This window comes from Mobula hypostoma, chromosome 23 (genome assembly GCF_963921235.1).
Source record: "Mobula hypostoma chromosome 23, sMobHyp1.1, whole genome shotgun sequence".
NCBI classification, from domain to species: domain Eukaryota; kingdom Metazoa; phylum Chordata; class Chondrichthyes; order Myliobatiformes; family Myliobatidae; genus Mobula; species Mobula hypostoma.
The window spans coordinates 46,635,674-46,657,046 of record NC_086119.1 but is presented as its reverse complement, the minus strand read 5'-3'; the positions used below and the strand labels follow the sequence as shown (position 1 = coordinate 46,657,046).

The 21,373-nt window shown below is 42.4% G+C and overlaps 2 protein-coding genes across 3 annotated transcripts in view; one reads left to right on the top strand and one right to left on the bottom strand.

Moving 5' to 3' along the window:
* Window positions 1-9,510, top strand: part of LOC134336850 (NADPH--cytochrome P450 reductase-like) — a 102,147-nt gene extending 92,637 nt beyond the window's left edge. The window contains exons 15-16 of the mRNA XM_063031428.1: window positions 2,226-2,311; window positions 2,567-9,510. Of these exons, the coding sequence (XP_062887498.1) occupies window positions 2,226-2,311; window positions 2,567-2,711 (231 nt within the window). The 3' untranslated portion in view covers window positions 2,712-9,510. The remainder of the gene's footprint in view (window positions 1-2,225; window positions 2,312-2,566) is intronic.
* A 454-nt stretch (window positions 9,511-9,964) lies between these two features.
* tmem120aa (transmembrane protein 120Aa) overlaps window positions 9,965-21,373 on the bottom strand; it is a 43,174-nt gene continuing 31,765 nt past the window's right edge. Inside the window, exons 9-12 of one of the 2 annotated variants that reach the window (XM_063031426.1) lie at window positions 20,843-20,935; window positions 19,893-19,957; window positions 18,807-18,875; window positions 9,967-10,751 (exon numbers count right to left, since the gene is read on the bottom strand). In XM_063031426.1, the coding sequence (XP_062887496.1) occupies window positions 10,635-10,751; window positions 18,807-18,875; window positions 19,893-19,957; window positions 20,843-20,935 (344 nt within the window). In that variant the 3' untranslated portion in view covers window positions 9,967-10,634. Of the gene's footprint in view, window positions 10,752-18,806; window positions 18,876-19,892; window positions 19,958-20,842; window positions 20,936-21,373 lie in introns of both variants that reach the window. The other variant, XM_063031427.1, reaches the window with a different exon arrangement.

Here is a 21,373-nt window from a genome sequence, read left to right as displayed (position 1 = left end):
ACAATTGGAGATGAAGAGATCGAGTGCAGGTAAAGGGCCCGGGCGGGGTGTCCAGGAGGAGGAGGGGGGTTGAACAGGAGAAGGGGTCATCTGTAGGGGGAGGGGAATCCTTGCCAAAGAAATAGGTTCGGAGATGTAGGCAACGGAAGAAGAGTTCAGTGTCATGGCGGGCACGGAATTCACTGAGGTGTGGATGGAGGGGGACAAAAGTGAGGTCCTTGCTAAGGATGGAACATTCTGCCTCAGAGGGGAAGGTCAGAGGGGATGGTGAAGACACGGCAAGGGTTGGGGCTGGGGTTGGAGGAGGGTGAAGAGTGGGAGATCTCAGGAGGGAGAGGGGGGTTGGGATGTTCAGGGAGAGTGGGGTTAGGGGAGGATGAGGGATCAGAGGAATGGGGAGGCGATGAGGGGCAGAGGGAAGGTTGGGAGTTGCAGGGAGGAAAGAGGGTGGTGGGAGAATAAGATGGGCAGTAGGAGCGCGGGGAGGCTAAATTCAGGTTGGAGCAACACCTCATATACCGTCTAGGTAGTCTCCAGCCCCTTGGTATGAACATAGAATTCTCCAACTTCCAGTAATTCCCTCCCCCTCTGTTCCTCTATCCCTATTTCACTCTACCCCCTCCACCAGCTGCCTACCATCTCCCTCTTGGTTCCACCTCCTTCTACTACCCATTGTTTTCCTGCCTATCACCTCCCTGCTTCCCCTCCCCCACCCCTTTATCTTTCCCCTTATTGGTTTTTCACCTGGAACCTACCAGCCTTCTCCTTCCTACCCTCCCCCCACCTTCTTTATGGGGCCTCTGCCCCTTCCCCCTACAGTCCTGACGAAGGGTTCCGGCCCGAAACGTCGACTGATCGTTTGCTGCCCGACCTGCTGAGTTCCTCCAGCGTGTTGTGAGTGTTTATTTAAATCCAAGTTGTAAATAAATGTGATATGTTACAGTGATAATTGACATTTTAAAAAAACTACAGGACTGTCCTCCGGGGAAGGAAATCTACTGGTTTCTGACTCCAACGTAGTTGAGTTTTTAAAGAAGCTACATTTGGAATTTCAAAAGCAACTCTGTTATATTTGAAAATCAAGTATTCTTTCTGTTGCTGATATCTGCAGTTCTATTTTTAAATCTATTGATCATGCTTTGCCAAGAAATATATGTATCCACTGAAAATAAAATTTTTATATGAAAGGCTTGAGTTGTTGAATACCCTGAAGTAAAATTTGGAGGGGAATAATGGGCTTTTTGAAAGAGCCAAGAATAGATTACCCTTTTTTTTTTGGTAATGTTTGTCTGATTCCATCCACAAGATTGAGCAGTTTATTTTGGGCTCTGAATGCAGGAAGTAGGGTTTCAGCATCAGTCCCTGGAGTTTCATGAAAGGGATGAGGGTGACAACTGCTTCCGGAGCACTGCTGTTAAAAGTGTGGACAAGCATGACTGGTACGGATTGTATTTGGAAGGAATCATGACGGTTGAAATAAGATAAATAATAGACTTCTTTTAAAAAATTCGATGGTGCAAGTATTTAACTAATGGAATCTGTGATCTGAGAGTAAAACCCAAATTTATCCCTGCTGTGAACTAGAAAATGAAAATATCACTGAGATTAGCAAATCAGTACAGTATGTCAGTTGCCTTGCTGCTGAAGTTGGGTGCTTACATCTTGGACTGCATCTTGAGAATTGTATTTGGTTCTGGAGACTCCACAAGAAGTTTGGGGACTTTGAAAACTAGCTTGAATAGAAAAGGGTAATTGAAAGCTTAATCTCTTAGTTAACTACAGACTAAAATTTGAAAATTTGAGAGGCAGAAGTTAGTTGAAAGCAAAATTGGGACAATTTTGGAAAATGTAATTTCACTTACTATGATTGGCAGCTCTAAATATATCCACCTCTAATCCTTAGCAATCTTTAGTTCCTTGACCAGATGTTCAATCACCTTTCCCAATATATTACCTCCTTCAGGTCAGTATTAGATTTTTAGTAATGGCCCAGTGATGTATCTTTGAGGTTTTTTTTAAGTGTTTTGTGTTCTACATAAATGTCAGTTATTGTTACAATTAGCTTTTAGATAAGGCATTGAAACAGAATAGTTAAATCTTTCATGAGGTTTGAGAAAAGTGAGCCAGTGGCGATGTCCATTTGTATATTGTGTGGTCTTGGATGATTCATTTTAACTCTCTGTTCTTCCCCCCTTCTCAATGATTCCTTCAAAAAAAAACTTTAGGTTTATGTCCAACATTTATTGAAGAAAAATAAAGAAAATGTGTGGGATCTGATCCACAAGGAAAATGGGCATATTTACATCTGTGGGTAAGTGGAGTGTGTGAGATGCATGTAGTTCCACACTTGCACTGGATCAAGGGAAATTCTAGATACATTTCTGTTTTAAGAGGGGGGAGATATGAACTGCATAGAATATACAGCATGTATCAGGACACATACCTAATAAAGTAACCTCTGAGTGTATATATGTTTTTAAAGTATTTAAATGACTAGTGTGATTTAGGATCAACTGAGGCTGGAAAAAATACAATGTAAATGCAAGACTTTCTATTTTTATTTCAGTGATGCAAAGAACATGGCAAGAGATGTCCAGAACACATTCTATGAAATTGCCGCTGAGCTTGGAAATATGAAGCACGAGCAGGCCGTTGATTACATTAAGAAACTGATGACAAAAGGCCGTTATTCTTCGGATGTGTGGAGCTAAGGTGGAAATTGGGGCAGTAAGCCTTTGCTGCATTGTACAAATGAACAGGACATCAGTAGTTCACAGCTGGTGACCTACAATAATCAATGCAAAGATCATTAAAACTAAAGAATGAGGTGATAATTTTAACATAATGTAGAATCTGTGGAGGAAAAGCTTTGTGCTACAGTCAGTGCTGTGCTCCATCAGAATTGATACCAAAATTTATCATGAGATACTTTCCGTAACTGACTTTTAAAAGTTATTCTGAATTACAAAGACTCAAATTCTGGCAAACTGTTTTTAATAAGAATTGTTTAAGTTGGTCTGCTGCCACACACGACAGAGTGTAACTCCTAAGGTTAATTTCCTCTGTATTGGTCTTGTATTTTTTTTAATGTTTCAAATAAAATAATTGAATGATATTGTAGGGAAAACACAACTAGTAACATTGAAAATAGCAGCAGATTTTCAATAAGAAGAATCAGTTTGCATACATTGAGCAGGCCATTACATTTACACAGTTATCAGTTATATATCCTTCTGTTGTTTTTATTTTGTTTTTGAGAGAAAAGCTGGTGGTGGGTGAGGTCATCGGACTGCATTACTCCCTGAGCTTTCTTCATCCTTTCAATTTGGCATAGCCTGCAAATTTTTATCTAATATCCTATAACTAAATAGAAATATTACTAAATTATGCTGATTTACAGTATACTTGATCTTAGAAGAATAATTGAGCTCTTGATCTTCAGATTGAAACAGAATGGTTGTCTCTAATGTACTGTTTCCTTTTATCGTAAGTAGATTCATATAATTGTGATCCTTACTTTGGAAAATTTTTAGGCACTATTGACAATTGGAAAATAGCAGAAGTCTAGCAAACACAATATCCAACAGAAGCTTCAACCTGGAACCCCCCTTTTCATGCTTAAAACATGTAAGCTAATGGAACATGTTAGGGTCTTCTTCCATTCTGCAGTGCTGCAGTACTTCCATAGCTGATGTCTGTGCAACAGAGCAAACCTGAGATCTTCATGGCTTCTGACGAGCCCCTCAGTCTGAAGTCCATTTCTTGCATTAAAAGGAGATAAAATAGAAGTGTGGAAATGCTGGAGTGATGCAACAACAAATGAAATTGCAGGCACTATCTGAATGAAGATTATTGCCCAAAGGCTGACCTTTACACACACTGGCCTCTAGTGCATTTCCCACTTTTTTCTGTTATGATGTAAAATGAGTTTTGGCTATGAAACATTAAATTATTGACTCTCTGATTCTTAGAGAAGGTGAAACTTGGCAAATGTCAGAAAGCAGGTCAAGATTTAGTTCATTGCCTTTGGCAGACATTTATTCGATTTTATATAAAAAAAATCTTGGATGCAATGAGCAAGCTTTTTTTTTAAAAAAAAAGCAAAATTGTTTGTCACAGTTCAAATCTGCTGTTGCATGTGTAATCTTTTGCTGGTGAATAACTTAAGAAGCATTAATTTTTATGAGATCAAGTTTTGAATACTTATCAAATGAGAAACAATTTCATTTGTAAAATTTGATTGCAAAAGCTTCAATGGTTGTTTTGGCTCACTTTCAAATTGACTTTACAGATTTCCTCCTTTAATCAGTAACATGCCAATTCTATTGAGAGGTGGCTGCTAGGAACCCAAGTCTTGTCCTTAAATAACTTGCCTTTGTGTGCAAGTTATTCAAGGGAAGTTCTGGCCATTTCTCATTCTTTCATTGCCTTCAAGTTCTCAACACCAACATCCCTCTGCTCAGTCTCCAATTTTTGTTATTTTTCATGGGTTCTGTCTTTTTTAAATGCTTATGCCCCTTTTGGGCATAATGATGTTCTGAAGGGACAATATTACTGACTATGGACTATTTCTGAAACTAAGAGTGGACTTGATTGGCACTCATTTTTGAGATCATTCATAGTTCTTTAACAGACAAGTAATGAAATTATTGGGATGGGGAAAGGTTACCGTAAGCGTGCTCTACTCATAATTGTAGAAATTTTGTGGCAGTATTTGCTATTTTAATTGGGATTCTTGGTCCAAAACATATAATGGTTTGTCGTTACTCAATCTTTCAATGTTTAAAAACATTCCAAGCTTTCTCAGATTGAAATTGTTGTTTGCAACTTTTAACAGTATAACTTCGGACTTGCAGTACTTCAACTGAAGAACACCTGATTTTTAACCCTCTAAACTGTGTGTTCTAAAGCACTTTAGTATTACTTGCCTGCAACAATGTCTCAACAGAAACATGCCTGCAGATTCAGTAATATAGCTTTGTGACTCAGAACAAACACTTGCTTTGTAAGTTAGGATAATTCACTAAGCAGTTGAAGTCCATATGAGTGCCTTGTACCTCTGTACTCTACTGCCAGTTACGTTGGTGGCATTTAGTGCAGCAATGAAAGTCCTCTATCTCTAGCGGTGTTCAGGTTTTTCTTCATCATGTCAGTAGCTCAGTTTTCACTGTTGTCAGTCGTGCCAGTTCCAGGAGGAGACTCAGGAATACCCTCACACTCATGTAGAAAGATTCTTCATTGCTATTTCCGTAACAATTTTGTTTTGCCACTCAGGGTTGTTAGCCCTGAGCTAAATCCCTGAACCTGGAGGACCAGTGGTCCACTCTTAACCTGGCTGCTAAGCTTTGATCTATTTGGCATGGTTGACCTTACCAAGAGCCAAAGCATAAATCCCTGACTCCAGCCTTCAAACCACAACAACGTGCAGGCCTCTCTCGGTGGAGGACCCTGTGCAATCATCTGTTTATTGTAGATAAGCCTTTTAAATATGGAATGTGTTGATGAACTAGAGTGAATAGCCTTCCTGTGTGTAGAAAAATGTAATCATATCTATTTATGCTTCCATAGGCTGGCAAGTCTATTGAACCTTTTATGTGTAGTAAGAATTTTGTTGAACTTAGCGAACTCTACCATGGTCTTTCATACTGCTTCAATTCCTGTTGTTCATAGTCACGCATTAGGCATACTCTCCTTGGCTGATCTGTCATTGTCCACTGTTTCAGCTTCTTGCGCATCACCAGGAGAGGAATGTTAAATTTTCCAGTTTTACTTTAATGAAGACAGTGGTCAACTTCTCCAGAACATGGAGAGAAAAAGTTGATCGATGCAATCTCTGGTAGAAAAAAAATGAATTCAGTAACTGACCAGAAGCAAAAGATGTAACTGAGTTCTGTAGTGTTTATTTTTGAACAAAAACTATTACTGGGCAAATTGAATGCCCTTGTTTAGATCAGGCTTAGTTAATTGAATGCCATGTCTGATTGGGTAGGACCCCAATGAGAGTAGAATTTATGCAGCCATTATAGTGTGCTCTATTGATAGCTGTGCTGAAGTCTTTCTAATTGCAATTTTCAACAATTTAGGAAATTGGACTGAAAATAGGCAGTGTTCCCAGGGTAACAACTGTGTTAACCACTTTCACTACATTGAACATGCACAAACAAATGTTTTTGAAAGGACCAGAAATCAACAGAGAGTCAAATTACAGCAGTGCCGGAGATGAGAAGTGGATTGAGGAGGAGGAAACTAATAAAGGGCAGGAATACATCAGGAAGGGTTGTTACTTTGGGCTGTTCACTGTTGAAAGTGTAAGGGAAGGGGTGATGCCTTCTGTCTGTGTAATGGTCACCATGAGTATAGATGAGAAGTGTTGCCTAGTGCCAAAACAACTGGGAGGACTTCTGTTGTTAACTGTTTAGGGTAGAAATGGATTGTGACAGGGACACAATACACTTAACAACATTGTGACAAGCAGCTCTACAATTGCTAATGACTCTTGAGCAGAATGTAATTGATATTAAATGTTGCGTTAGTCTTGTTAAAATTCCTTCTATCTGATATGCACAGCCAGTAGGATGGACAGACTGGCTTAGTTGTACCTTACTTGTCATTTGGGAAGTGTGCTTAAATTGCATTGCACTGTAATACAGTAATTACATTGTCTGTTCAGTGATTGTGTCAGCAGCTGGCCTTTCAACCAACCAACACATTTCCATAACTCTCCTATATATTGGTGCCCATTTGCATCACATCCACATAGTCCACATTCTCACTAGTCTGAATAAAATTTCTCCTCAATCTCTTGTAATTTGCATTTATAGCAGCCTTGTTTTGGTATCTACCTTAAACGTTTTTAAAAAATCTCAATTGAATTCCAGCACTTTCTTTTTTTGAAGAAAAAAATTATTTTGAGAGTTTAAAATCTCATCAGTGGTTTATGAGTTGTTAGATTTTTCATTTTGTATTTTAATGAGTAGAATTTTGTCCAGTACCTTGCAGCTATATTCTAACCAAATAAAAAATTGAGCCCTTTCTAATTGATGAAAAACCCAAAATTGAATATTAATAGCTTTACAATGTCCAGCTGATTAATTTGTATTAGGGTTCAGTGATATACACACTAGAAATTTGGCCCAGGAGGTTCTGTACTAGTTTGACTTGTTTGATTTTTATGGATCTGTAGGTTGTAAAGAGCTGGAGATCAAATCCAAAACAACATCTGAAATGCTTCTTCAATTTAATATGAATGGGAGCTTGCAGGAAAACTTTACATGTGATTATTGAGACATACAGCACACATCCTTTATTCAGTTCTGAAATCCTCATTACTTTGAGATCCTGACAGCATGTTTGACAGGAAGTAGAGGAATGCAAGTGGATCTCTTGATGAGCAGAAGCATTAGACCTTGCATTGGCTCAGCTAGTTCTAGCTGTGGTTGGAAGATTAGGATGGCATTGCCCAGCAAATGAATGAAATTAGGTTGAGAAAACCGTAAGTTCATCTATTTCAAAATTGGAGAACAGCCAGTGTATGCATCTCTTATAAATATGATAGTGTTTTATCTTTCAGCATGTACCGTGGGGAGATGATTTGTTCCCTTGTGAAAAGTCAGGGTTAGCTGCTCATCTGATTAACATACTATGCTACGTAAAGCTGCCCACTAGACTGAACTGATCTGAGTGCTCGGCTGTGTTGGGGCTTTGCAATTTTTCCCATTTTGAATGAGAAATGTAACCTGTGGGAAATCTTTAAGGAGTGGCGAGGCTCAGTGGAAAAACTCCAGTTGCATCTGTGGGCCATTTGCATCGCAATTTAATGCTAACTTAGAAAATAACTTGCCTGTTATCAGAGTCATGCTGAGACAGTTGGGTACATTTTCATGTTGTCAAATCACTGTCTACAGAGCTAATGTAGAATTCTGGACACATGGTTGTTAACTTTTTAAACCATCAAAATTGCCAGTACATGTTAATGCAAAGCCTTTACCACGTTATTACTAGTGAATTTATTTTTCTAGATACCAGGCAAGCACATCATCCCGTTGTACATTTTCTAATCTCTTTCCTTGACCGAATGTAATATCTTTATCCACCTCTATAACTTTTGTTGCTAATGTTTCCATGATGCTTTGTGTATGTGTAGACTTATTATCACGTAATTTGTCTTAAATGATTAAAAAAGGTTTACAAACATCCTGGACTAATTTCTTGACTGACCATTTGGGGCCCAAACTATTGTAACTTACCTCACTGGCGGTAGTGATCAATTAAGAATACTCAAAAGGTAGTATCCATTGCACCTTATGTCCAGAAAGACCACTCATTGATTCTTTTATACTTTTCTGAGCTTTGAGTATGCCCACAAGAAAATGAATTTCAGGGTTGTATATGGTGACATATGTACTTTGATAATAAAATTTACTTTGCGGCTGGCAGGTCCAAAGGTGAAAGGTGCCAAAACACTGGTTGCACAGGAAAGTTGGTGCATTCAAAAAGGCAAAAACAAATGTTAAAATTCCGAGAATTCAGAACTGCTTATAGAGACAAAGATGTATCGGGGTACCTACCGAAGAACATCAGCAATGAAAGGTGTATTTTGTGTTTTTTTGTATGTGTGAATGCAAGTCACAATAACCCAGCAATTCTTTTTTGGAAAAAATGTATTTGTTTGAAGCTGACCATTGATTAAATTATCAAAAGGTAAAACCATTCTATCCAGTTAAGAATCTTATCAATGAGACCTTGAGCTATGACCATGGCCTGAAAAAATACTGCTTAACGTGAACAAAAACATTCAGCAGGTCAGGCAACTGCTCTGGAGAGAGAGGAAGTTTCACATCAGGTCTTTTGTTTGTTTTTTTACTTTTGAAAATGCTAGCCAATTTATGGTTAATTAATTAATTAATCTGTCCTTTTTCCACAATCTCACCCTAATCCATCTGTCTGCTAGTCTTTCCAAAGTGGGTAGGTTGATGATCCAGTGGGGAGAGCTCCCCTTAGCTCACACCCTTTTCTCCTCTTGTATGAAGCACTAATCCAATTGTTTTTTTGATGGAAGGCCATTGACTTGTTAACTATTTCCATTGATGCACCTGCCTTCCTTCTGTTTAAGTCAGACTTCCAGCATTGGAGAGGTGGATTTTGTTGGAACAGCTACTGCTGGCTCACCACATAGTCTCTTCTAACCTAGAAAGGGACAAAGGTACAAGCCGACCTTTAGCACCCAGTGTCTTGAAAATTTGTGTGCTTAGAGTAGAGCCCATAACTGGATACCTGCCCTGGGCTATATTAAGCTTCTGTACAAAAATGATCTAGTGCTTTTCCTATGTATATGATGATGAACTCTTCTCTGGCTTCAAGCCAGGTGCAGGTATCGATTACAACAAACATTTCGATGACAAACTCTGCCATCTTCAGGGATGATACCTGGGCAAGTCTAGTCTGGTGGCATTTGTACCTGTTTTCGTCCCTCCTGATTGGATGAGGACTAACCAATCAGGTTTCTGCTCTCCCACCTAGTTTACAATCCAATTCCAGTTCTTAATTAGAATGAGACCTTTGTCTTTGTTAACATTCTTTTCCTCTAGTTTTATTCCAATGGCTTCCTTTACCAGGCGGTCCCAAAAACCACTGGCATGGCACAGCAGACAAAGTCAATCCTAGGGCCATTGCAAATGCAGTGATCTGCTACCGCCAATTTCTCACAGTGGAAATCCACATTGAAATCCGCATGTGAGGCCTATCCATTTGGGTTACCTGGAGAAATTGGCGGTAGCAGATCACTGCATTTGCAATGGCCCTAGGATTGACTTTGTCTGCTGTGCCATGCCAGTGGTTTTTGGGACCGCCTGGTAAAGGAAGCCATTGGAATAAAACTAGAGGAAAAGAATGTTAACAAAGACAAAGGTCTCATTCTAATTAAGAACTGGAATTGGATTGTAAACTAGGTGGGAGAGCAGAAACCTGATTGGTTAGTCCTCATCCAATCAGGAGGGACGGAATACAGGGGTAAAAATACCACCAGACATCATCTCTGAACAAGATGGCAGTTTGTCATCAAAATGTTGGTTATAATCAATACCTATACCTGCTTGAAGCCCGAGAAGAGTTTGAGCATCTGTACAGTTTCTAAATAACCCTGAAGACATTTAAAAGCTATTTGAAATAAACTTTAGTTTTCAAGTACAATAGTTTTTTTAATCCATGACAGCAAAACCATTCCAGTGTAAACTTGATCAGATGCATGTTTCTGTACACATGTGGAAGTCCAAACTGTACCGGATGTGTAATGACAAAATGCATTGCTGGTTAAGTTTAGTCTTACAGTAGCTCCTCTAGTCATTTCCCCACCGCTATAATGATAAAGAATAGGTCTTATTAAATACTAGACTGTACTTCTGTGGTGCTCTTGAGTGGGCCTGTACAACTTTATTTGGAGGTAATTTTAAGTGTCAGTTCATGAACTGATATACTCTGCATGCATACACCTACTTGGTCATCTGTTGTGGGACCTGGCAAGAACAGGTGAGGGGCAGTGAAGAGAAGAAAGCTACAACACAACACAGTGTATTTAAACTGCTGCATTTCACTGGGGTGTGACAATAACCAGCCCAGATCTTGGTCTTCCTTGCGTCTCATAACTGTTTCTTGGCCTTTTCCCCCATCTGTTTCTGCTTCTGGTAAATAACACGGACTGTTGTAAGGAAATTTCCAAGGAAGAGAACAAGAAATGTCATCCCACACATGGAAACCTGCAACAAAGATGAGTGTAGCAAGTTAGACTGGAGAGAACTGAGAGAAACTAGAACAAGAGTTTTAAAAATCCACCTGCTGTTAGCCTCTTGAAAGAAACATAACTCTAACCTTTAAATAATTCTCCCATCACTCTGTTTGGGATTAATTAAATTTATCAATCTTTATGATTTGACAGAAATAGGGCCAAGTTATCCTCAATTCTGGCAGTTGGGGATTGGGAAGAACAAGCAATAGGTTTAAAGTTATCTGAATAAGTTGTTGGCAGGATCGTATTAGCTCAGCATAGGCACTGTGAGCTGAAGGGCACATTTTGGTTCTGACATTATCTTGTCTCATAAGCTCACCACTCCGTATTATTAAAGAATTGTCACAGCATCCCTCAGTGACACTTCTATCTTTTAGGCAAGAGAACCAGTACTGAACACAATACTCCACATTGATGTCAGAACACCATCAGCGGAATACCAGTCAAGTGTTCCTTCCATTATTGAATTAGTGACAGCTGCAAATCTGCCATTACTTACCTGACTTCTGCCAAGTGAATTGCCCCCATTTCTGTTATGTGTCAAGGCTAAGTGCCCCTGACATAGAATCTTTGCCAGGGTGAAGCTGCTGACAATCCCTACAATCCCTGTAGTTAGTGGCCAGTGATGAACTAAATCACGGGGGGGGGGGGCAATATTCTCATGGGCTGGTGTGTTAGAGTTGTTAGGGAGGGTTTAAACTAACTTCACGGGGGGTGGGAACCAGAGTGAAGGGACTTAGGAAAGGACGAATCGTTAAAAAAAAGTAAGGATAGCGTGCAGTCAGATTGTCAGGAAAGACGGGCAGGTGATGGGACTTACTTGCAGTCAACAGGCTGAGTATCAAGTCATTAGGGATGCAAAGTGTGAAAGATAGCAAATACGGTACTCAAAGTGTTGTATCTAAATGCACGTAGTATAAGAAATACGGTGGATGATCTTGTTACAATATTAGATTGCCAGGTATGATGTTGTGGCCATCACTGAATCGTGGCTGAAGGATGGCTATAGTTGGGAGTCGAATGTCCAAGGTTACACGTTATATAGGAGGGATAGGAAGGTAGGCAGAGGGGGTGGTGTGGCTCTACTGGTAAAGAATGGCATCAAATCAGTAGAAAGATGTGGCATAGGATCAGAAGATGTTAAATCCTTGTGGGTTGAGTTAAGAAACTCAAGGATAAAAGGACATTGATGGCAGTTATATACAGGCCTCTGAACAGTGGCTGGGAAGTGGACCACAGGTTACAACAGGAAATAGAAAAGGTGAGTCAAAAGGGCAATATTATAGTAGTCATGGGAGATTTTAACATGCAAGTCGATTGGGAAAATCAGGTTGGTAATGGATCGAGAGAGAGAGTTAAATGCTTAAGAGATAGCTTTTTAGAGCAGTTTGTCATTAGGGGATCAGCTATAGCTGATTGGGTGATATGTAATGAACTGGAGATGATGAGGGAGTTTAAGGTAGAAGAACCCTTAGGAACCAGTGATTGCAATACGATTGTGTTCAACTTGAAATTTGATAGGGAGAAAGTAAAGTCTGATGTAGCAGTATTTCAGTGGAGTAAAGGAAATTACAGTAGTATGAGAAAGGAGTCAGCCAAAGTAAATTGGAAGGAGCTGCTGGCAGGGATGTCAGCAGAGCAGCAATGGCATGCGATTCTGGGAAAAATGAGGAAGGTGCAGGACATGTGTATTCCAAAAATGAAAAAAATACTGAAATGGTAAAATAGTACAACCGTGGCTGACAAGGGAAGTCAAAGCTATTGTAAAAGCAAAAGAAAGGGCTTACAACAAAGCAAAAATTAGCAGGCAGATAGAGGATTGGGAAGTTTTTAAAAACCTACAGAGAGCAACTAAAAAAAAATCATTAGGAGGGAAAAGATGAAATATGAAAGCAAGCTAGCAAATAATATCAAAGTGGATAGTGAAAGTTTTCTCAAGTATGTTAAAAATAAAGGAGAAATGAGAATGGATATAGGACTGCTAGAAAATGAGGCAGGAGAAATAATAACGGGGGAGAAGGAGATAGCTGATAAACTAAATGAGTATACTGCATCAATCTTCACTGTGCAAGACAATAGCAGTATCCCTGAAGTTGTAGTGTGAGAAGGAAGAGAAATGGATGCAGTTACCGTTACAAGAGAGAAGGTGCTCAAAAAGTTGAAAGACCTAAAGGTACATAAGTCAGGACCAGAGGGACTGCACCCTAGGCTTCTGCAAGAGGTAGCGTTGGTGATTGTGGTAGCATTAGAAATTATCTTTCAAAAATCACTGGATTCTGGCATGGGGCCAGAAGACCTGGAAAATTGCAAATGTCACTCCACTCTTTAAGAAAGGAGGAAGGCAGCAGAAAGGAAATTATAGACCAGTTAGCCTGACCTCAGTGGTTGGGAAGATGTTAGAGTCAATTGTTAAGGATGAGGTGATGGAGTACTTGGTGACACAGGACAAGATAATATAAAGTCAGCATGGTTTCCTTCAGGGAAATTCCTGCCTGACAAACCTGTTGAAATTCTCAGGATTGCTGCCAGTGCTACGTGACAGAGATGGTAAGAATTGGAGGAGATGGCAGTTGAATGCGTGGCTGAGGAGTTGGTGCCGGGAGCAGGGTTTTAGATTTTTAGGTCATTGGGATCTCTTCTGGGAAAGGTTGCACCTGAACTCGAGGGGGAGCAATATCCTTGCAGGTAGGTTTGCTAGCATGGTTCGGGAGGGTTTAAACTAATTTGTGAGGGGGATGGGACCCAGAGCGATAGAGCAGTGAAAGAAGTGCATGGAGTAAAGCCAGATCTAACATACAGAGAGGCTTTGAGGAAAGAGAAGCAGAATAAACGGTGTAAAGACAGTAAGGTAGAAGGGCTGAAATGTGTGTACCTCAATGCAAGAAGCATCAGGAACAAAGGTGATGAACTGAGAGCCTGGATACATACATGGAATTATGATGTAGTGGCCATTACAGAGACTTGGCTGGCACCAGGGCGGGAATGGATTCTCAATATTCCTGGATTTCAGTGCTTTAAAAGGGATAGAGAGGGCGGAAAAAGGGGAGGAGGGGTGGCATTACTGGTCAGGGATACTATTACAGCTACAGAAAAGGTGGGTAATGTAGCAGGATCCTCTTTTGAGTCAGTATGGGTGGAAGTCAGGAACAGGAAGGGAGCAGTTACTCTGCTGGGGGTATTCTATAGGCCCCCTGGTAGCAGCAGAGATACAGAGGAGCAGATTGGGAGGCAGATTTTGGAAGGGTGCAAAAATAACAGAGTTGTTATCATGGGTGACTTTAACTTCCCTAATATTGATTGGCACCTGATTAGTTCCAAGGGTTTAGATGGGGCAGAATTTGTTAAGTGTGTCCAGGATGGATTCCTGTCACAGTATGTGGACAGGCCGACCAGGGGGAATGCCATACTAGATTTAGTATTAGGTAATGAACCAGGTCAGGTCACAGATCTCTCAGTGGGTGAGCATCTGGGGGACAGTGACCACCGCTCCCTGGCCTTTATAATTATCATGGAAATTATGAGGCTATAAGGCTAGAACTTGCGGGTGTGAATTGGGATGATGTTTTTGCAGGGAAATGTACTATGGACATGCGGTCGATGTTTAGAGATCTCTTGCAGGACGTAAGGGATAAATTTGTCCCGGTGAGGAAGGAATGGTAGGGTGAAGGAACCATGGGTGACAAGTGAGGTGGAAAATCCAGTCAGGTGGAAGAAGGCAACATACATGAGGTTTAGGAAGCAAGGATCAGATGGGTCTAGTGAGGAATATAGGGAAGCAAGAAAAGAGCTTAAGAAGGGGCTGAGAAGAGCAAGAAGGGGGCATGAGAAGGCCTTGGCGAGTAGGGTAAAGGAAAACGCCAAGGCATTCTTCAATTATGTGAAGAAAAAAAGGATGACAGGAGTGAAGGTAGGACCGATTAGAGATAAAGGTGGGAAGATGTGCCTGGAGGCTGTGGAAGTGAGCGAGGTCCTCAATGAATACTTGTCTTTGGTATTCACCAATGAGAGGGAACTTGATGATGGTGAGGACAATATGAGTGAGGTTGATGTTCTGGAGCATGCTGATATTAAGGGAGAGGAGGTGTTGGAGTTGTTAAAATACATTAGGACGGATAAGTCCCCGGGGCCTGATGGAATATTCTCCAGGCTGCTCCACGAGGCGAGAGAAGAGATTGCTGAGCCTCTGGCTAGGATCTTTATGTCCTCGTTGTCCACGGGAATGGTACCGGAGGATTGGAGGGAAGCGAATGTTGTTCCCTTGTTTAAAAAAGGTAGTAGGGATAGTCCGGGTAATTATAGACCAGTGAGCCTTACGTCTGTGGTGGGAAAGCTGTTGGAAAAGATTCTTAGAGATAGGATCTATAGGCATTTAGAGAATCATGGTCTGATCAGGGACAGTCAGCATGGCTTTGTGACGGGCAGATCGTGTCTAACAAGCCTGATAGAGTTCTTTGAGGAGGTGACCAGGCATATAGATGAGGGTAGTGCAGTGAATGTGATCTATATGGATTTTACTAAGGCATTTAACTAGGTTCCACACGGTAGGCTTATTCAGAAAGTTAGAAGGCATGGGATCCAGGGAAGTTTGGCCAGGTGGATTCAGAATTGGCTTGCCTGCAGAAGGCAGAGGGTGGTGGTGGAGGGAGTACATTCAGATTGGAGGATTGTGACTACTGGTGTCCCACAAGGATCTGTTCTGGGACCTCCACTTTTCGTGATTTTTAAACGACCTGGATGTAGGGGTAGAAGGGTTGGTTGGCAAGTTTGCAGATGACACAAAGGTTGGTGGTGTTGTAGATAGTGTAGAGGATTGTCAAAGATTGCAGAGAGACATTGATAGGATGCAGAAGTGGGCTGAGAAGTGGCAGATGGAGTTCAACCCGGAGAAGTGTGAGGTGGTACACTTTGGAAGGAAAAACTCCAAGGCAGAGTACAAGGTAAATGGCAGGATACTTGGTAGTGTGGAGGAGCAGAGGGATCTCGAGGTACATGTCCACAGATCCCTGAAAGTTGCCTCACAGGTGGATAGGGTAGTTAAGAAAGCTTATGGATGTTAGCTTTCATAAGTCGAGGGATAGAGTTTAAGAGTCGCGATGTAATGATGCAGCTCTATAAAACTCTGGTTAGGCCACACTTGGAGTACTGTGTTCAGTTCTGGTTGCCTCACTATAGGAAGGATGTGGAAGCATTGGAAAGGGTACAGAGGAGATTTACCAGGATGCTGCCTGGTTTAGAAAGTATGCATTATGATCAGAGATTAAGGGAGCTAGGGCTTTACTCTTTGGAGAGAAGGAGGATGAGAGGAGACATGATAGAGGTGTACAAGATAATAAGAGGAATAGATAGAGTGGATAGCCAGCGCCTCTTCCACTGCTCAATACAGGAGGACATGGCTTTAAGGTAAGGGGTGGGAAGTTCAAGGGGATATTAGAGGAAGGTTTTTTACTCAGAGAGTGGTTGGTGCGTGGAATGCACTGCCTGAGTCAGTGGTGGAGGCAGATACACTAGTGAAGTTTAAGAGACTACTAGACAGGTATATGGAGGAATCTAAGGTGGGGGCTTATATGGGAGGCAGGGTCTGAGGGTCGGCACAACATTGTGGGCCGAAGGGCCTGTACTGTGCTGTACTATTCTATGTTCTATGTTCTAAATTCTTTGAGATTACAAGTAGGATAGATAAAGGAGATGCAGTGGATGTTGTATATTTGGACTTTCAGAAGGCCTTTGACAAGGTGCCTCACATGAGGCTGTTTACCAAGTTCAGAGCCCATGGTATTACAGGAAAGTTACTTACATGGTTAGAGCATTGGCTTATTAGTAAGAGGCAGCGAGTGGGAATAAAAGGATGCTTTTCTGATTGGCTGGCAGTGACTATTGGTGTTCCACAGCGATCAGTGTTGTGACCACTTCTTTTTATGCTATATATCAATGATTTAGTAAAGGCATCCGTTAGTCTTGCAAGACCATGGATCTGCGCCTGGAAAGTCTTCACCCTCCAGGGCGCAGGCCTGGGCAAGGTTGTATGGAAGACCAGCAGTTGCCTATGCTGCAAGTTTCCCCTCTCCAGGGGAAGGGCATTAGGACCCATACAGCTTGGCACCAGTGTTGTCGCAGAGCAATGTGTGATTAAGTGCCTTGCTCAAATTCACAACACGTTCCCTCGGCTGGGGCTCAAACTCACGACCTTCAGGACGTTAGTCCAATACCTTAACCACTTGGCCACGTGCCCACACATCGATGATTTAGATGATGGAATAGATGGCTTTGTTGCCAAGTTTGCAGATGATACGAAGATTGGTGGAGGGGCTGGTAGTGTTGAGGAAACAGGTAGGATACAGAAGGACTTAGACAGATTAGGAGAATGGGCAAGAAAGTGGCCAATGAAATACAATGTTGGAAAATGCATGGTCATGCACTTTGGTAGTAGAAATAAATGTGCGGACTATTTTGTAAACGGGGAGAAAATCCAGGAATCTGAGGTACGGAGGGACTTGGGAGTCCTTGTGCAGAACACCCTGAAGTTTAACTTGCAGGTTGAGTTGGTGGTGAGGAAGGCAAATGCCATGTTAGCATTCACTTCAAGAGGCCTAGAATACAAGAGCAAGGATGTGTTGCTGAGACTTTACAAGGCACTGGCGAGGCCTCACCTTGAGTACTGTGAACAGTTTTGGGCCCCTCATCTTAGGAAAGATGTGCTCGCATTGGAGAGGGTCCAGAGGAGGTTCACAAGGATGATTCCAGGAATGAAAGGGTTATCTTATGAGGAGCATTTGATGGCTCTGGGTTTGCACTCGCTGGAATTCAGAAGGATGACGGGGGATCTCTTTGAAGCCTTTTGAATGTTGAAAGTCCTAGACAGGGTAGATGTGGAAAGGATGTTTCCCATGGTGGGAGAGTCTAGGGCAAGAGCGCACAGCCTCCCTTTCAAAATAGAGATCCGGAGAAATTTCTTTAACCAAAGGGTGGTAAATTTGTGGAATTTGTTGCCACATGCAGCTGTGGAGGCCAGGTCTTTGGGTGTATTTAAGGCAGAGATTGATAGGTTCTTGATTGGACATGGCATCAAAGGTTACAGGGAGAAGGCCAGGAACTGGGATTGAGGAAATAGAAAATAAGGGTCAGCCATGATTGAATGGTGGAGCAGACTCGATGGACCAGATGGCCTAATTCTGCTCCTATGTCTTATGGTCTAAATTCTACAGCCAGTGCAGAGCTAACAGTGTGAAAACTCTTGCTAGTATTTGTGGGATGCTGGGGGTGGGGGAGGGTGGGGCGGTGGTATTAACAATCAAATCTCAAGAGTATTGCTTTACATTTAAGTATTCTACTTTTTTTTAAGATTTTCAAAAGTTGTGACAAAAATAAGAAATGTTGGAAAGAGTCAGGCTGTAACTGTAGAAGGAGAAACTAAGTGTTTCAGGTCTGGGACACTTCAGCAGAAATGGAGGTGGTTGAAATGATATTAAATTTTTGTCTGATAAATCAATCACAGAGATAATTTCAACACTGATTTTACAACAGTAATTATATTGGCTTCACTGAAATTGAAACATAATTGAAATTATATTGGCTTCATTGCCCTCACAACAGGAGGCACCCAGCACTCAAGTGTTGCACTGAGCTGTCTTAATCAGGAAAATGTGGCTACGGGGATCAGAGGGTATGGAGGGAAGGCTGGTGCAGGGTTCTGAGTTGGATGATCAGCCACGATCATAATAAATGGCAGTGCAGGCTCGAAGGGCCGAATGGCCTACTCCTGCACCTATTTTCTATGTTTCTATGTTTCAAACCTGAAAGTGCGTCCAAACGCTTCAATTCCCATCCCTCGTGTAAAGCAGTAGGCCTTCCACAATCAGGCATTGCTCCTCGACTGACCCGGTGCCCGACCTCCCGCTTATCAGTAAAGGACTTCCCTATAGCACTGTCCTAAAGTGTGCATTAAGGAAGTCTTTGCAGAGAGCCCAGGTTGTAAAGCGAAAGCTCCCTGATACAATACATGGATAAATCTCACTCATGCTGGGCTTACCTGCCATTCTTTACACTCTGGGTGCTCTGTTAGTTTGAACAGGGTGATTGCGTTAAATAATTGCCAGAACTGCAAAGCAAGATGAGCATCAGGTTAGCCAACAGCCTATTGTCAGTGCTCTGGGGTTGTCTACGTCCCTTCCCTGTTGAGAGGGAGTGCACACCGTGCCTAGGTACCCATTTGCATTCACACAGCTTGTTGTCTGTTGCATACTGAATGAACGCCCAAGTTGGTGCAGTCTTTCACGGATTATATTATGGTTACTATTCCATTACAGATTTACTGAGTATGCCACAAGACAATGAATCTCTAGGATGTATATCGTGACATATGTACTTTGATTTACTTTTCTTTGAACTTTGATATGAAGGGACACCTCCCCCTTTTGGACATGTGGAACGCACACTTCTCCTCTACACACAGCTGAGCTGCAGGAATATTAACCCACAGGTCCAGGACCTGGCTCTGGGCCTGAATTCCGCATCCAATTTCTCGCTGCGTTGGAGACGCCAGAGGCAGCAGTCGCTGGAACCTGGCACAACAACCCGCCTGCGGGAGGAGTGAGAAAACAAGGTGCTGGAGGAAGTTAGTGGACAGGCAGGATCTGTTCAGGGAAATGGACAATGGAAATTTTGGATCGAGATCCATCACCTGATGGAAGGTTTCAATCCCAAATGTTGACAATACCATTCCTCCCACAGATGCTGCTCAGCCTGCCGAGATTCCCCCCCCCCCCACCCCCAGATTGTTTCTCACTGTGTATCCCGGCTCCTCTTGCGAGCTATTGACTTGCACTGGGATACATTTCTGATAACCCTCTGTAATCTCATGTCAGTGGCTATTCGCTGTGCACAACACCAGGACATAGACTTTGGCTGTCACAAGGCCATGCAGTCATGTGCCCAATCCTAACTCAGCCACTGAGCACACTTCCCAGCACTGGCCACCAGACGGGGCACTTCAGCCCGAGTCCAAAGCTCAAATTAATGTCCCTGCTCCCACAGCCAACACAGCTGGTTCAAGGCCGATCACGGACTACACTTGGGACCTCAATTTGACAACAGCAATTATTTCAAAATGACTCACGTGACCGAAGAACAGGAACGGGAGGAGAAAGGTGAGGCCTCTCCACATCCATGACTGGAATCCTTCTGTAAAGACAAATCCCAGAGCCATTTCGGGGTCAACTCTTCCCAAGAACCCAAACATTTGATGTCAGACTGTCTTTAAACTTTGAAAGTTTAGCTTTTACGTCGTCTCTGATCTATAAAACGTCGAATTTACTGAGCTGTCCTCATGTAACAGGAATAGAGGAAGTGTGTAATCCCCGCTATCATACCAAAGACTTACTTTGGGTCTTCTACCTCAGCACCATCGTTCTTACAACGTGCAACAGTGACATCCTCTGGGGAAGTGGGAGAAAGGTTGGCGGGCAGCCGTGACAGCAAATTCTAAAGGCTCACTCGGTACGCAACTGCAGACTCTCAGAGTAAATGGCTCGTGTGAACGGAAAGGCCCCTTTCTATGCTGTTTGACTCCAGGATTGTATACGAAATGATACGGCACCCAGAATCACCACTTACGGTATACTTAAAGTGCAGGCCGATCGCTTCTTGATTAGTAAGGACTTCAGTGTTACGGGGCCGGGGGGGGGGGGGGAGGCAGGAGTATGGGGTTGAGACGGGGAGTCAGTCAGCCGTGATCGAATGGTGGAGCAGACATGATGAACCAAATGGCCTCACACTGCTCCTATGCCTTGATATCCAACTCATTCATAACGTCACGTTATCTAAAGGGACTAGGCAGAAATGTAAGGGTATTCATTAAGTCACTGGGCAAGTCCAAGGTCGGAGAAATCATCACCCGTTTATTACCCTTGTCTATACACACAAAAGATTATTCAATACTAAAACTTGTAAATTAATCTTGAATGTTAATGCACAGGAACGACTGACTTCAAGCAAGCAGCATCCAGCTTGTTGGCGCTGTCCTGATCCTCCCGCTCCTTGACGTGAGCTGGTGTTGAGTGGACTTACCTACGGTCAAGTCCATGTTGTGCCTCTCTCCCAAGGCTCGGAGTCGGTACAGACAGCCGCTCTGATAGTAGTACTGCAGAAACTGCACAAAGCCTGCACGACACAAGCAGACCGTGGGTCAGGACCCCAACAGCCAAGAAATAACAGCCCTTCTGCATCTATCACTGCAAAGGATATGGTTTAAAAGGTCCTATTGTACCCCTGTACCATGGGGGAGAGGGTCCTCGAGCCCCCTTTCACACGGGGAGCTTGATGCCAGGCTTTAATGTTATAACAGATAAAATGATCAGTCACAGACACAATACTATTCCAATTCAGGAAACTCGGCTGACAGTTTTCACATACCCAGTCCTGGACAGTTAATGATCCTGCTACACCAGCCACCAGGAGAGGATCCATGTATTTGGCGTCATGAAAGTGCTACATGTCCCGAAAGAGTTGTCACCTCTGCTCTGGGGGACTTGTGGGCGCCAGACCACAGTCATGAACTCACGTCATGGCTCAGACTTTCCGCACTGCCTTGTCCCATTC